The following is a 16,320-nucleotide window of genomic DNA, read 5'->3' on the forward strand; positions in this document are numbered from 1 at the left end:
TTTAAATATTTATTTGTGTGCTTTAGTCGTAGAGTGATTTTAAATACTATCATTTTACAATTCAATAACTATGATTCTTCACCATAATCAAAGTGGTATGAAAATAACCAGATACAGCCCCGGCAGGTGGGTTGAGCATAGTTCCATGTACCAACAGGTCGCCGGTTCTATTCCCAGTCTGGGCACATGCCCAGGTTGTGGGCTTGAACCCCAATAAGGAGTGTGCAGGAAGCAGCTGATTGAAGTTTCTCTCTCACATCAATGTTTCTCTCCCTCTCCCTTCCTCTTTCCCTAAATCAATAAAAACACTTTAAAAAATAGATACACTATGCATAGTTTGCTGTTATTTGCCATCTATCATGGTTTGCTTATAATAGATGTCCTTGCAACCAAACAACTAACTATAAGCTAGCTAATGAATATTTTAAATGATTTTAGATTAGCCTAGATCAATTTAATATCAAAAATATATTTAATAGTTAATCAGCTATTAAAATTTATAAGCAATGTAAAAATATGAATTACCTTTCCCAACTCTGTCTTCTGCTAACCCAAGGACAATCCGCCACAATACTGGGGCTACATGTCTGAGTACGGGCCTTGCAAGTAGCACCCCCACCAAGTTCCCTTGGCCCCATGAGTGGGACAGATCATCTAAAATAAAACCAGTGTCATGCAATGCCATTGAAAAGAAAGTTTTAAAGAGAATTGTCATTTGGGAAGGGGCTCCCTAGTGCCTACAAAATAAAAGCCCCAAATTCTTAGCCTGGTCTTAAGATTATACCCTAGTTGACCTTTCCAGACTTAGCTACTCCTATCACTACAAGAATGTACCCTTGAAGCTAGACAGCTTGCTCTTTATTGGGTATGCTTCATGTGCAAAGCCCTCTAGACTGGTGTGCATGCTAGCAGCTGGTCTCCTATTAAAATCAGGGGTTTGAATGTGATTGAGCTTGGCACAAATTCAGTGATACATAAGATAGTTTAGAAATAAGAGGATTTAGGTAACTACATGGACCAGCTCCATAATACCTAAAAAGGTATTGTTTTTTATTGTTGACAATCCTATGAAGGTATTTTAAATGCTCATAAAAGTCATTTTACTCAAGAAGGATTGGGAAAAATAGAAGGCTGGGACTAGATATATCTATTGGGTCAAACAACTTCTCTATAAAAACAACAACAGGTAGTCATGGATTGTATGATATGTGAATAATATTTCACTAAAACTGACACCAAAAACAAAAACAGGTGGTGGCTAGCATATCCAAGTACAAATTTTCAAAGACTAATGGGCCATTAAGGAATGGGAGTAGAAAATATTGTTTGGCTGCTATCCCTCCATGACCAAATCTTTAAGAAAAGCAAGAGTTGGCCCCCAGGCTTGTGAACTGATGCTCAGATGCGCTCTCAGGATTAGGACTGGCAACTGTCAGATGCTCGGCAGCCGGCTGACCTTAGCAAGGGCGTCACTGACAACACCAAGATCATGCTGCAGCTCATTCATGACGCTGGTTAGGCTCTTGGTGTCTTTCAAGATCTGAATACTTTGTGTATATGGATTATACTTCACTCCAAATGGGCGCTTAATTGTTTCGGTAAATTCTCTATTTAAGAACACAAATAAAAGGCAATTAATTTCTAGGGGAGAAACAGTGAAAACTAAATAACAGCAAACCTATTTCACACACTAGGCAAAAGACAAATCTAGACATTTATGCAACCAATCTGACCTACTTCCCTACACTGCCTGTGCAGAGGCACCCTTAATCCCACCCACAGAGAAAACCTGAAGTCATCAGGGACACAGCTACCCTGCATTACTAGGGAAAGATCCTGTGGATGGCTTCATTAACAATGTATTACTTTACACATCTCTTAACTAGTGTAAGGAGACCATCTACAGTAGCTTTATCTGTAAACAATAACACTGGCCACATAGTAAGTCCACTCAATTATACTAAATTCTACCCTTTCTTCAAACATGAAAGCTCCGCCTTCTTTATCAAGCCAAAATTTGAACCTCTCATTTGGCACTCCCAGGAACAATCATGCTCAGATCCCTAGGGATACTTGTACAGCTCAGAACAATTATACACGAGCGGAAGATGAAATCCAGTTTGCAATCCACCTGGTCTACCCAGAGGGGACCCTTCTTCTAGTTGTGCAAAGGTGCCACCTATGTTAGAGGAAGCCCTCTGTGCATGGCTTCAATCCCCAACTATAAGGAAATCCCTAAAAGACAAGGAGCATGTCTTCAACCTCTATCTGTCTCCATTGTCACAATATGATCTCGTGACCCCTTCCACCAAATTGTTTTGCTGTTTCTGCCTCTACAGTCCTTTCCTTTCCTACAACCTCTATCTTAGCTCAGGCTTTTCTTTCCACTTGAAGCATTGCAAGAATCTAAGCAGTTTCTCCGCAGGCAATATCATCTTTTCTTTCTTTTTTTTTTAAACAACACACTTAGCTGGTTAATAGTTAAAGCGTACCTTTGATGTTTTTCCACCTTTTTGTCTTTTTTATAATGCTGTCCTGTAGCCTAAAACTTGACATATCTAAATCCTGTCTATTCTTCATGTATTTTCTAAAATGCCATTAGCTTTCTCTCTTCCCCCAGCTGTAATGAATTGCTCCTGAATAAAAGGCAGAACAATGTTTCATACATATGACCTCTAAGGCTTTCTTTGTCCTTATATATAATTTGTGTATAGTTTTTCCCCTACTAAATTATAAACTCTCTGATTGGAAGAAATGGGAAGAAACCAATTTCTTGATGTATCTGACTCATAATTTACAATTATCATTGTAAATGACATATTCTAAATATTTGTTGCAAAAGGGAAGTGTTTATAAGCAGAAGGCTCCTAGTAGGCTTCTAATTATCCAGTTGCTGACTTCTGATTGGTTACTATTGGACCTATGTGTTGCGGGGGAAATGAAGGCATGAGGAAGATATACTTTACCTCATCTTCTCCTTTGCATCTTCAAAGCTTTCAGATACAAAGTAGACATCCTGAAAAGTTGTGATGAGACATTCCTGTTGACAGGTAATCTTGGGGTCAAAGGGCTTCACTTTGGCATGTCCAGAAAGTGCATGCTGGAAGACAAAGAGTTAGTGAATCAAAGAATACTATCCATTTTCAAATATCACATTCTACACACAACTGCCAGAATCAGCACACCTCTGGATGTATTACTAATGCAATGGTCCCAACCTACAATTTCACACTAATTTCCTACAGCTCTATTTAACCCACAATATTATCCAGCAAAACAAATGGCTTGCCATTCTCTATAAATGCCTCTCAGTGGTTCTCAACCTTCTGGCCCTTTAAATACAGTTCCTCATGCTATGACCCAACCATAAAATTATTTTCGTTGCTGCTTCATAACTGTAATGTTGCTACTGTTATGAATCATAATGTAAATATCTGATATGCAGGATGGTCTAAGGCGACCCCTGTGAAAGGGTCGTTCAACCACCAAAGGGGTCTCGACCCACAGGTTGAGAACCACTGCTCTAGATCAGTGATTCCCAAAGTGGGCGCTACCGCCCCCTGGTGGGTGCTGCAGCGATCCAGGGGGGCAGTGATGGCCACAGGTGTATTTGTTTTAACTTTTTTTGTATTACCTTTCTATTCTGAGTTCAATAAATAGTTTCATAACTTCAAACTTCAATGTTTCGAATTTACACCTTTCTTTACGATATTTTACGAAAAAGGTAGAAACATTAATACATATATCTTTCTGTTTAATTGCTATTAAAATTTTTAAAAAATTAATTTCCAGGGGGCACTGAGTAATATTTTTTCTGGAAAGGGGGCGGTAGGCCAAATAAGTTTGGGAACCACTGCTCTAGATCATCTCCATTGTTCTAACACTCTTCTCCATGAGGGAGACACCCAAGAATATTTATTTATTTCTGCATTACATTACCTACTTTCTACCTGCACTAGTTATTCCTATGCATGACTTGTACCCACCACCAGGTGGCAGGCTCCTTGAGAGCAAGACAGTGCCTTGGATTTGTGCCATACAAATTCATTTTTCAACAGCCTAAATTTATTCCTTTATTTGCTAAATAACAAATTTCAAAGAACTCCCTAAAAATTACAGAAGTTCTTTCTAGCACATAAAATGGTGAGGAAACATCAAGACTTCGTAAGCAAAAGCTTTAAAATACTTTTTTTTATTTTAAAGTTACACATACACACACACACACACACCAGAATATTTGGGAAATAGAAAAAAGTATCCCTTAAATAATGTTTACTGTCACCCTAAGTAATTTCCATACTAAGCTCTTGTTCAAATCCACGAACTATTTCAGGTCATACAAGTGATATTAAGTGAATATGGTGATGTGAAAAGATTTACAACTCTTACTTTGAGTTCACTGATAGAAGACAGTAAGCCAGCACCAAAAACTCTTAGCTGCCCATCTTGTTTACACAGACCAAACTCCACAGTGAAAAAGTAGCACTGCAAAAGGACAGAAATATTACTTCCACATCCTGAATGACTAAATTTAAAACAAATTACGACTCTTTGTCACTGTCCCAAAGTATCCTGGGATAAAGGTCAAAACCCCCTGACTAGCTTACAAGTATTTCTACAATCTGGCCTCATTCTAAACCAACACTTCTCAAACTTTTGTTCCCAAGATCCTATACACTCTTCAACATTACCGAGGACGCCAAAGAATTGTTTATATGGGTTATAGCTACCTATACTTAGCATATTAAAAGTTAAAACTGAGAAAATATGTAAATGTTTCCTAATTAATTTTAAAATATAATAAACCATTTTATGGTAACATAAATAACATGTTATGCAGTGATAAATTCCAGGAAGGCAGGAACCAGACCTTCCTCATATTTGTATTTGCAGCATGATGTCTTGTACCTAGTACTCAAAAATGTTTTTAGCATCATTTTTTGGAACCTATCATTTTTACTGGAAGAAGAAGATATAGAAACTATTAACATTATTGTGCTCTAATGTTTCTCTGTCTTTTTTTAAGCTCATGTCTTTTGATAGACCTTAAAATTTTACATCCTCCTTTAATGTTATTTAAATTAAATTAAAGATGGGCCAAGACACATTTTCTGATGGTCATGTTGAATATGCACTTTTAAACTATGCAAATACCCACATCCCACCCCAGTCAAGAATTACTGATCTCTACAGTCATTTCCAGTTTTATACCGTTGCCAGTTTTTGAACAGCCTCCTCTGAAGCTCCAAGGGATGCCAGGCCAATTTCTTGGGAGAATTGTGCAAAACTAGGTTCAGCCAAGAGGGGGACATGACCTAAAAGTTCATGGCAGGTATCTCTGAAAAAGAGGTACAAGTCTGTCAAACTGTGATGCTTACCATAAATGCATTCATCAATCATTCAATGAAATTAAAATCAGATCTTAGTTTTATTCAAATTGATCAAAAGGTATTACTTTGGAAAAGGATCCCAAAGGGCACTAACCAAATAAAGAAACAGTTTTGCTTCAAAACCTTGGCCACTCGCAAACCCACACATGCAAGTACATACAGATAGCCACAGACATCCACATACTCCTCTACCCCAAATCAGGTCTCTGCTCAAATGTTACCTTCCGTACAAGGCCTTCTCTGACCACCCTTTCCAAAATAGCAATAACATACACACACACACACACACACACACACACACACACACGAATAGAAGCTCTATGAGGCAGGAATTTTTGCCTTTTTGCCTTCAGTATTTAGACATTCGTACATCCTCTACACTTAGAACAGCACCTGTCACCTAACAGGTTGTCAAACAACAATGATGGATAACATATATAAAGCATAGATCCTGTATTATGTGCCAGGAACTATTCTATTTCACATGTGCTAATGTATTTCATCTTCACAACAGTCTCATGGGGTAGATATCAATATTACAAGCAGCTGTCAGATGACTGAATGATGGAGAAGTACTTACGGCTCTGGGGTATACAGGGGATCTGAACTGTGTCTCACATACTGTGTGCAGTGGAAAACTCGAAAGGCTAAACCTGATAAGAAATCCCTTGATGATAAGTAACCAGCCACAGGATGGATGGAAAAACCTGTGCGCTCTGCAAAGCAAGCGGGAAAACACAGAGTCAGTCTTCACCAGCATAGGCCACATACTGCCGCACTGCAACTCGGCCAGTGGCACCAAGTTACACTGAGAGAGGACAGAAAACTAAAATGTATCCTATGTGGACTAGGGGAACTAATCATTACTAAGCACTTACCATGGCCAGACAATGAATTACACCTGCTACATATCACCTCCTTTCAGGTTTCCAGCATGAGTTAAAGTCTATTCTCCTCATTGTAACAACTATAAAACTGAGGTTCAGCAACTCAGTAATGTGCCCAAGGCCACACAGTGGATGGTAAAGGAAGGAAGAGAACCCAGGTCTCCTTATTCTACACCTGTTGGTTCCCTAAAGAGTTTAGAATATCCACTGGACAGAATCTATTAATTTAGATCAGAATCATTTTAGAATCTATGCCATTTTTAAGCCAGTACTGCCTCTTATAAAGTAGGTTCTTTATTTGATCAATATTGGATTGTGGTCTCCCATTCCCCAACAGCCAAGACTGCATGTCCACTGCAAAAGTGCCTGCCAGGAGGCAGCCATGGCTCAGGGACCTCTACAAACTCCGATGTTGCCTGTCATTTCAAACCCTCACACTCTGGTATTCCAGCTACACAGTTGCTTTGTACTTGGATTCCCCCACTCTGACAGGCAGACTTCACGGTCCCATTGAACTTAACACAAGGATGAAATGCTCTCCATCTAGGCTACCCAATAGGGTAGCCACTGGCCATATGTGACTACTGAGCACTTGAAATGTGGCTAGTGTGCCTGGGGAACTACCATTTCCAATCCCCTTAAGATTCTGCTCACTCTCTTCTACATTGTCCCTCTTCTACATTGACACTGTTCTGATTGTCCCTCCTCAAATGTGGTGCCCCATACAGGATCCAATACTCCAGGACAGACTGCAGGAAAATTCTCATCTCCCATATCACTGGACATTGTTCCTCTATTAAAAATTTTCTCATGCCCGGCCGGTGCAGCTCGGTGGTTGAGTGTTGTTGGCCCATGAACCAGGAGGTCACGGTTTGATTTCTGGTCAGGGCACAAGCCCGAGATTGTGCACTTGATCCCCAGTAGGGGGCGTGCAAGAGGCAGCTGGTGGATGATTTTCTCTCATCACTGATGTTTCTAACTCTCCCTCTCCCTTCCACTCTTTGAAATCAATAAAAACATTTTTTAAAAATTCTCTCATGACCCACACAGAATTCAACATTCCCCTTAAGAAAAAATTTAATTAGCTTATTACCTTTTAAAAAGTTTGAAACATCTTCCAACTGTGGGATATTATCTTCCCGATATCCGCAATACTTAGAAAGCAAAGGTAAGTTTTGGAGATACTCTCTGCAGGCGTGGGTTGGGTAAAGCTTGTTGAGCTCTCGGAACACAGTTCCCCAGGTCTTAATCTCCTCCTCAGTGAATTCAACTCTAGGAATGGGGTCGCCACTAGCAAGATAAAGAATTAGCATTCAATAAACAGTAGCACTTATTCTCTATTTACTAAATGAGCTTAATTTACTCTGTTCATTGATTTTATCATTTTAAAGTTGGATAAGTTATTTTTGTAATACACTTACTGTTTATAGTTCATAGCCAAGTCTGCAAAATACTTCCGCCTTTTACGGTAGACATGGTCTTTGAAGCCCTGATAATTAAAGAAAAGGTTTTAAATATTCATACTAAAATAAACTTGACAAATGATATTTGGGAAACATTTTTATTATTATCTGAACTATTATATTAAAGAGTTACATAATTGTTATTTTGAGCAGGCATTGTTTAGAAGTTTATGATCATTTTTATTTTAAAGTCAATGCTACATGACAGCTTTATACCATAGTGGCTACAAAGGTGAAAGATACTACAGATACAGCCCTGGCTGATGTGGCTCAGGGGTCAGAATGTTGACCCATGCACCTAAGGGTCTCAGGTTCCATTCCTGGTCAGGCTGAATACCCAGGTGGGGGGTCCAATCACAGTCTGGGTGCATACAGGAGGCAATGGGTGGATGTTTCTCTCTCTCATTCATGTTTCTCCCCCTCCCTTTTGCCCTCTGCCTTTTTTCTCCCTCTCACTCTCCCTTCCTCCCTCAATCTCTCTCTCTCTCATCAATGAAAAAAAACACACATCCTCCCATGAGGATTGAAAAAAAAAAAGATACTATAGATACAAAGATACAAAAATACCATAGTGACTACAAAAATAAAATAGTTTGAAAAATAAAAGCACCATTTAATTAAACGCAGGCTTTATCCCAAGGATAAGATTTTTTTTCTTAATCACACAACTGATCTCTTTAGCTAGACATGTTTGTTGTCTTGTGTATATCTTAAAGCTATTTAGCACACTTTTCACATTTGTTCATGCTACTTAGCACACTTTCCACATTTCAATCTCATGTATGTTTATTTGTATGTGTGCTTTATCTTTTCAACTGGACTGTCAACGACCTGGCAGGTATGACATTTATAAATTCCAATAGTTACTCAATAAGATACTATAGAATAAATGGATGGACTGGCTGGGGGCTAAGGCAGTACTACAGGCACATTCACAGAGCTAACAAGTGTAGAAGCTAGATTAAAGCCCTAGTCTACGAGACTTCACAACTGCAGTCTCTGCTCCCTTCCCCTCCCAGGATCTTAGAGCTCCATACGCAATCCTAACATCCTGGTTTATTAATTCTCCAACTCGTGCCTGTACTGTACCCCCTTGTAATTTCCCAAAGAAACAATGTCCTAGTTCATCAACTGCCTAATAATCCAATTATGCTGGGCAGCGTAGGTGATACGTTTTTCCATCCTGTCTTTGCTCCCCTTTCCAATAACCATGCCCATTTTAATAAAAACTGACTGCAGATCGTGTCTTTATTTTGGAATAACTCTTTGAATAGCTCTTAATACTGGGAATGTCAGGCATTGAACAGAGGCTTTGGAGCCAACAAGTCGGATGCTCTTCGGGCAGTTGGTCTCAATTCCACCAACAGGGAGCTCTACTAAACTCCCTGAAATCCCAATTGAAACAAGATGCCGTTTAATCTAGAATAAGCGCTTTCTCCAAAAATGAAAAGGTTGCTCTTGATTTTTAGTTTGCTTTAAATTATTGTCATGAAAATTTTTTTATTTATTAAAAATACTTACAGGATGGTCTGCATCCAGTTCAGATCCATACATCAGAACTCTGTTGGCACAATGGTCCAGGTCAGAAATCTTCTTTGGAAACCAAGGAACCATTTCTATACCTGCAAAATATAAACACCACCAACACCTAAAGAGACCATCTGAAGGCACTAAGAAAGAAGAAATTAAGAAAGTCATACATTTAGATAAGATTTTTAATTTTTGCTTATACATTGAGGCAAAATTTGTACAAGTAAACTTCTCTATTTTTAATAAGTATTCAAATTATTTTAGCTTAAAATTTATAAGCCTTGATTTCCTAAATGTTGAAAAAATGCTATACTTTGCTGATAGACCAAAAGTTCAACAACAACGAACAATTTTTTTTTAAGCTACATATTTGACCACCATAAAAAGGCAGAATCTTGCCCTAACTGGTTTGGCTCGGTGGATAGAGGATTGGCCTGCAGACTGGAGGGTCCCTGGTTCGATTCCAGTCAAGGGCATGTACCTTGGTTGTGGGCACTTCCCCCGTAGGAGGTGTGCAGGAGGCAGCTGATCGATGTTTCTAACTCTCTATCCCTCTCCCTTCCTCTCTGTAAAAAATCAATAAAAAATATATATATTTTTTAAAAGGCAGAACAAGGGGTAAATTTAATAAGAAATGTGAATGTTTATTTTTGTTGATGAAAAGGATCTTAGAGGTCATTTATGCCTTTGCCACATTGAAATTCTCACCATCCCCCAGACATTCTGGGTTTTGCTTATGCTGTTCTTCTGCCTGAAACACCTAACCCCCTCCCACTTCCTGCTCCACCCAATCCTCCTGTTCTCCTGAGACTATCCTCCTCCATCCAAATCAAAGGAGCCGTCCCTGACCCTGGAGGTGGAGCTAATTCTCTGTCATCTGGGTTCCCGTGACACTTTGTTTCTAATTCTCTAGAAGCTTTCTTTATGTTTTAGTATAATGTATCTGCAACATGTCTGTCTTACAGGAAAAAATGGGAACACTCTAGGGTAGGGACTATCTATTTTTGTATCCTCGTTTCTTAATAGAAATATTGGACACAAATTGGTATTCCCTTAATATACCAATTTGTATATTGGTATATACAAATATACAAGGGAACTCATCCCTCCCTGAGAGAGGAGAGAGGACTAGAACTGGATCCTTCTTCCTTCAGTCGAATGCTCTTTCTAACATACCCAGACGTGATATTCAAGAGCTTTAACAATAAATACAACAGGGGCACCAATCACATCACTCGAAAGAGACACAAGCAGAGGCCTAGGCTCCTGCTCCGCCAGGTGTCACCCTGTCTCCGTGGCAGGCAGGGGAGTCCTAGGGGAGCATCTGGAGCAACAGGTGGGAAGCACTCAAAGGACTCAGGGAAGCAGCTACCTGACAGCCAAAATGAAAGTATTTCAGCGTTTTAGTAATTTACACCACCATACAAATACAGAATTGTAGGTTTGTGAAATCAAGAAATGCTTGATGATTTGGAAACTGAGACAACTTAATAGATTTCTAACTATCCCAAATTCTGTCATACACTTAAGGTTTCCTTTTTCACTTCTCTCATACTTGATAAAATGTTGCCTTATCATTTTTATTTAGAATTTTGAGCAATTCTATTTTGTTCCCTTCGCTACCAGACTATAAGCAATTTAAAGAGACAGTGTTTTGTTTTTACTTTCATTCTTCAAGATAAATATAGGATTGGACAGAGACGGACTGAAAAAAGTGAAGGGATTAAGAAGTACAAAATGGTAGTTACAAAATAGTCATGAGGACATAAGGTACAGCATAGGGAATACAGTTAATAATCTATAATAATAAAAGGGTAATATGCAAATAGACTGAACGGCCATCCAGTTGTCCTTCTGGACAACCTTCCAGACGACCTTCCCAACGAAGCCGGGGCTGCAGCCATGGGATCGAGGCAGCCATGGCTGCGAAGGCCTACTCTTGCATGAATTTCGTGCATCAGGCCTCTAGTATTGTAATAACTATGTATGATGCCAGGTGGGTACTGGAAATATCGGGGAGGACACTTTATCAAGTATATGATTGTCTAACCACTATGCTATATACCTGAAAGTAACGCAAAATAATATTGATTGTCAACTTTAATTGAAAAATAAAACATTTTAAGTGAATAAATAAATAAAAATCACACATTTAAAAAAAAAGATAGGACACATATTATGTACTTAATCTTCAGAGCAGTATTTTCACTTTTCAAACTTACCATCCTCCTTCATGGTAAAATTATCAGGTGGATTCACACAGAGAACATTAGTATTAGACTTCAACAGATGAAAAATATCACTCAATTGTTCTCCGTTGATATCACAGTCAACAAAAATCTCAAATTCCGAGTTTCTTCTCTTGGATTTTCGGGACTCGATGTGCAACAGGTTCACACGCTTCTCCTATGGAAAGCAGAGGGTGAAGCTTAGGTAGGACCTCAAATGGCGACGGTCTCGGAGCAGATTGCTTTCATTACCGCTAGAAACCAAGTCACACTTGCCTCAATAGCCAAAGGGAGAAAGGGCTATTTTTAGTGATTTTAATCGCAAAATAATTCCCCCTAAATATTAGGTACTATTCAAAAAAGTTTGAGAAATTCGTCACATCCTCCCGAAACTAATAATACTCATCAGAAGTGCTTGGATTGCCAGAATTGATTGTCCTTCAAAGGGAAATACCAAGTCTCTTAGATAAAAAGAAGCTTTTGAAAATTTTCACCAATAAGGCTGGTTTCAAACAGTGATGCTAATGTTAGGCCTTTAGAAAAGTTTCCTTTGTAAAACTGCATCCAATGAAATTAGATGAGCAGCTTGAACACAGAGTATTTAATACCTCAAATCTCTTAAGCTACAAACTTAGTAACCAGCTAAACCAGATTGCTTCTTCTGGTCTCTTCATGACACTCTGAGCTGAGGGTGCCATATGTGCAAACCTGTGGGAGGAAGGGGTCTTCTCTTACCAATTTGCGTAGCTGAGGGAAAGCACTGGTGACATAATGAAACATTAAGAGCCAGGCACCCAACAGATTTTCATCTAAAATATGAGAAGGCTGGAGTGGTTGATCTGCAATACCAACCACTTCAATCTAAATTAACTTAGTGACAACCTATGTAGCCAGGTAAGGGCTGTGAAGCATACAATGAAGGCTAAGGCACACAAGGAATTTATACCTCGTTGTCTAACACACAAAAGACTAAGAAAAAATACAAGTGGTGAGTGTTCAGGTGCAGGAAATGATCGGCAAAGGGACAAAGCATCACGGGTTATAGAGAGTAGAAATTTCCATGAGCAGATAGAAATGAACATGAGTCTTAAAGAACAGATAGACTAGGAAGGCAGAGGGAAGAAGGAGGATTCCAAACAGGAGAACCATACGAGCAACGGTAGAGATGAAATGAGAGTTACCAGGGAATATGAACCAAAAGGAAAGAGTGAGTGTAAGGGATGTTGGGAAACTAAAATAGGCAGGGTTCATCCTGAAACATGGAATTGATCATGGAATCAACAGAAGAAAACCAATTACAAAATATACTGGCATGATTAGGAGTAAAGAGTTTTATTGAATATATTTCTTATGGATTTTTTACAATAAGAATATATTCTTAAATACTTTCTGAATGATAACTTGAATAAATATAAAGCTAAACTATGTTTTGTTTTGTTTTAAATCCTCACCCGGGGATATTTCTCCATTGATTTTTAGAGAGAGTGGAAGAGAGAGGAAAAGAACAATTAATGCCCTAGCCAGTTTTGCTCAGTGGCTAGAGCGTCAGTCTACAGACTAAAGGGTCCCAGATTCTATTCCAGTCAAGGGCATATGCCTGGATTGTGGGCTTGATCCCCAGTGGGGGGGGGGGGCAGGGGGCCGCCAATAAATGATTCTCTCTCATCATTGATGCATCTGTCTCTCTCTTCCTTACTCTCTGAAATCAATAAAAGTATATTTTTAAAAAAGAACAATTAAGAAGTTGCCTCTGGGGAGTGGGACTGAGGATATAATATGTTGGGTTTTAAACAATGCTTTTCAAACTCTTCTAGACTATTTGTCTATCTCTTAAATTTTTAATTTTTTAAAATATTATTTCAAATGGCTACATAACAGTACATCATGTGAATATAAACTTCATTTTTAAAATAGCGAACATTTGCCTGGCCTGTATGGCTCAGTGGCTGAGCGTCAAACTATGAACCAGGAGGTTATGATTCAATTCCTGGTCAGGGCACATGCCCAGGTTCCAGGCTTGTTCCCCAGTAGGGGGCATTCAGGAGGCAGCCGATCAAAGATTCTCTCTCATCACTGATGTTTCTATCTCTCTCCCTCTCCCTTCCTCTCTGAAATCAATAAAAATATGTTTAAAATAGCTAACGTTTACTAATAAAGTACTTTGAACCATCCTAAGCATTTACATATATTAACTCTATTGATTCTCACGATGATCCTATGAGGTAGGTAGGGTTCTCGTTTTATAGATGTAAAGACTGAAGCACAGAAAGGCTAATGAATTTGCCCATGATCACTCAGCTAATAAGTGACAAAGCAAGAATTTGAACTCAGGTGGTCTACCTCCAGAGCCTACAAGCTTAACCCCAAAGAGAATACATATTGTGAGGGCAGGCACTGGGTCTACTTTATTCAGGCTCACATCCTTCAGGCACCTGGCACATAGTAAGTACTTAATAAATATTCATGGTCTGCCTCACTGACCCCTATTTCCTTAACATAGATTTATGGAAGTGGAATTTCTGGGTCAAAAATGTGAACATTATTGGCGGGGGGGAGGGGGAGGAGGAGTTAGGGCTGGGTGAAGGTGGGGAAAGGGGAGGAATGAAGACATATGTAATAATGTCAACAATAAAAATAAATCCAAAAATAAACAAATAAATAAATAGTAAAGAAAATGTGAATATTCAAGGCTCACAATATTACCAGATTGTTTCCCTACACATTACACTGATTTGGCCTCACATCAAAGGTGTATTTAAGGGCCAAATGCATTGAAGCTTTAACAATAGGAAACAGTATAACTGTAAAAATCTTTGCTATTTTGCTATATAAAAATGTCATTAACTGTATTATTAATACACCATTAAATAATATCATTAAAATTTTAATATTTTAAAATTAAAATGTGCTTCTCCAAAATCTAGAGGTAAATCTTTCTTCCCCCATTTAAAAAATATATATTTTTATTGATTTCAGAGAGGAAGGGAGAGGGAAAGATAGAAACATCAAAGATGAAAGAGAATCATTGATTGGCTGCCTCCTGCACACCCCACACTGGGGATCAAGCCCATGACCCGGGCATGTGCCCTTGACCAGAATTGAGCCCGGGACCCTTCAGTTTGCAGTTTGATGCTCTGTCCACTGAGCCAAACCTGCTAGGGCTCTCCCCCCAACTTTTTTTATTAGGTATTTGTACCTCCTCTTCTGTAAATGGTTTTTATCCCTTGCCCATTTGTTAGAATTGAGCAATAGTTTAGAAATATAAGTGCTTAAGAAATTTCTGTAGTCCAACTCTTCAAGCCCATACCCGGGCATGTGCCCTTGACCAGAATTGAGCCCGGGACCCTTCAGTTTGCAGTTTGATGCTCTGTCCACTGAGCCAAACCTGCTAGGGCTCTCCCCCCAACTTTTTTTATTAGGTATTTGTACCTCCTCTTCTGTAAATGGTTTTTATCCCTTGCCCATTTGTTAGAATTGAGCAATAGTTTAGAAATATAAGTGCTTAAGAAATTTCTGTAGTCCAACTCTGAAGAATTTACGATATTCTACATTTTAAGTATAATTTTAGAGACTCGTTTTAGAGTTTTATGTAAGATGTGGAGAGTGCTTACCTGGAAGATTTTCAGTGCTTTTATAAGCCCTCCAATTTCATTCTTTAAGGAAAAAATGAGAGTTGCTCTTCCTTTTTCTAAAGAATGGTCTTTGTTTTCCTTATTGTCTTCAATCATGATGAATTTGGTATAGTTCTCTAAAAATAAAATATGAAAATACAGGAAAAGGTCTAAAAAAAGTGCAATGTCAACAATATTTGATAATTTTTGAAACAGTGACAATATTTGATAATGTTAACCAAGCTTTAGTTTCCTCACCTATAAAACATGGATATGCTTATATATTTTGTAACACTACAATGAGGCCAAAATAAGATAAAACATTGTCAGACATAATTCCTAGAATGTTATAGGTATATAATACACGTTAGTGGTTTTCTTCTTCTTTCTTTCTTTTTTTTCTTTCTTCCCTTAATCCAATCCTTCTTTTGGGGCATGACTCAGCCCATAGGCTTCTTGCCGTCTTCCTGACTTGTAGCCTGAACTGGGAGCTCTTCCCCTATGAAAGTCTACCTACTCTCCACTGGCTCCAACCCCACAGTTTTAGCACTTTATTATACTGGGTCTTGTATGGCTTCCCCAAATGTTTTATTCATACATGCCTTGTCTTCTAATAAGGCAGCAATCTCCTTCAGAACAAGAACAAGGCCTTCTTTTCTTTGTAAATTTATGCGCCTCTGAAGCTGTAGACACACGTAGACTAGAGGCCCAGTGCACAAAAATTTGTGCACTCGGGGGTGGAGGGTCCCTCAGCCCGGCCTGTGCCCTCTCGCAGTCTGGGACCCCTTGGGGGATGACCACCTGCTGGCTTAGGCCTGCTCCCCAGGGGATTGGGCCTAAGATGGCAATCAGACATCCCTCTGGCAGCCCGGCAGCCCTCAGGGGATGTCCACTTGCCAGTGGGGAGCAGGCCTAAGCTGCAGTTGGACATCCTTAGCGCTGCTGAGGAGGCAGGAGAGGCTCCCACCACCACCGCTGTACTGGCAGCCATCAGCCTGGCTTGTGGCTGAGCAGAGCTCCCCCATGTGGGAGCACACTGACCACCAGAGGGCAGCTCCTGCATTGAGCGTCTGCCCCTGGTGGTCAGTGTGTGTCATAGTGACCAGTCATTCCCAGTCTTTCTGCTGTTAGGGTCAGTTTGCATATTACCCTTTTACTATATAGGATAGAGGCCTGGTACACAGGTGGGGGCCAGCTGGTTTGCCCTGAAG

At 39.4% G+C, this 16,320-nt stretch overlaps 1 protein-coding gene across 1 annotated transcript in view; it reads right to left on the reverse strand.

The window, feature by feature from the left end:
- Window positions 1-243: 243 nt before the first annotated feature.
- TPH1 (tryptophan hydroxylase 1) overlaps window positions 244-16,320 on the reverse strand; it is a 20,061-nt gene continuing 3,984 nt past the window's right edge. Inside the window, exons 2-11 of the mRNA XM_005883321.2 lie at window positions 15,110-15,246; window positions 11,493-11,676; window positions 9,262-9,362; window positions 7,699-7,766; window positions 7,371-7,567; window positions 5,971-6,106; window positions 5,212-5,338; window positions 4,390-4,485; window positions 2,967-3,100; window positions 244-1,607 (exon numbers count right to left, since the gene is read on the reverse strand). Coding sequence (XP_005883383.1) covers window positions 1,433-1,607; window positions 2,967-3,100; window positions 4,390-4,485; window positions 5,212-5,338; window positions 5,971-6,106; window positions 7,371-7,567; window positions 7,699-7,766; window positions 9,262-9,362; window positions 11,493-11,676; window positions 15,110-15,226 — 1,335 coding nt within the window. The 5' untranslated portion in view covers window positions 15,227-15,246 and the 3' untranslated portion in view covers window positions 244-1,432. The remainder of the gene's footprint in view (window positions 1,608-2,966; window positions 3,101-4,389; window positions 4,486-5,211; window positions 5,339-5,970; window positions 6,107-7,370; window positions 7,568-7,698; window positions 7,767-9,261; window positions 9,363-11,492; window positions 11,677-15,109; window positions 15,247-16,320) is intronic.

Source organism: Myotis brandtii, unplaced genomic scaffold (genome assembly GCF_000412655.1).
Source record: "Myotis brandtii unplaced genomic scaffold, ASM41265v1 scaffold782, whole genome shotgun sequence".
In the NCBI taxonomy this organism is placed as follows: domain Eukaryota; kingdom Metazoa; phylum Chordata; class Mammalia; order Chiroptera; family Vespertilionidae; genus Myotis; species Myotis brandtii.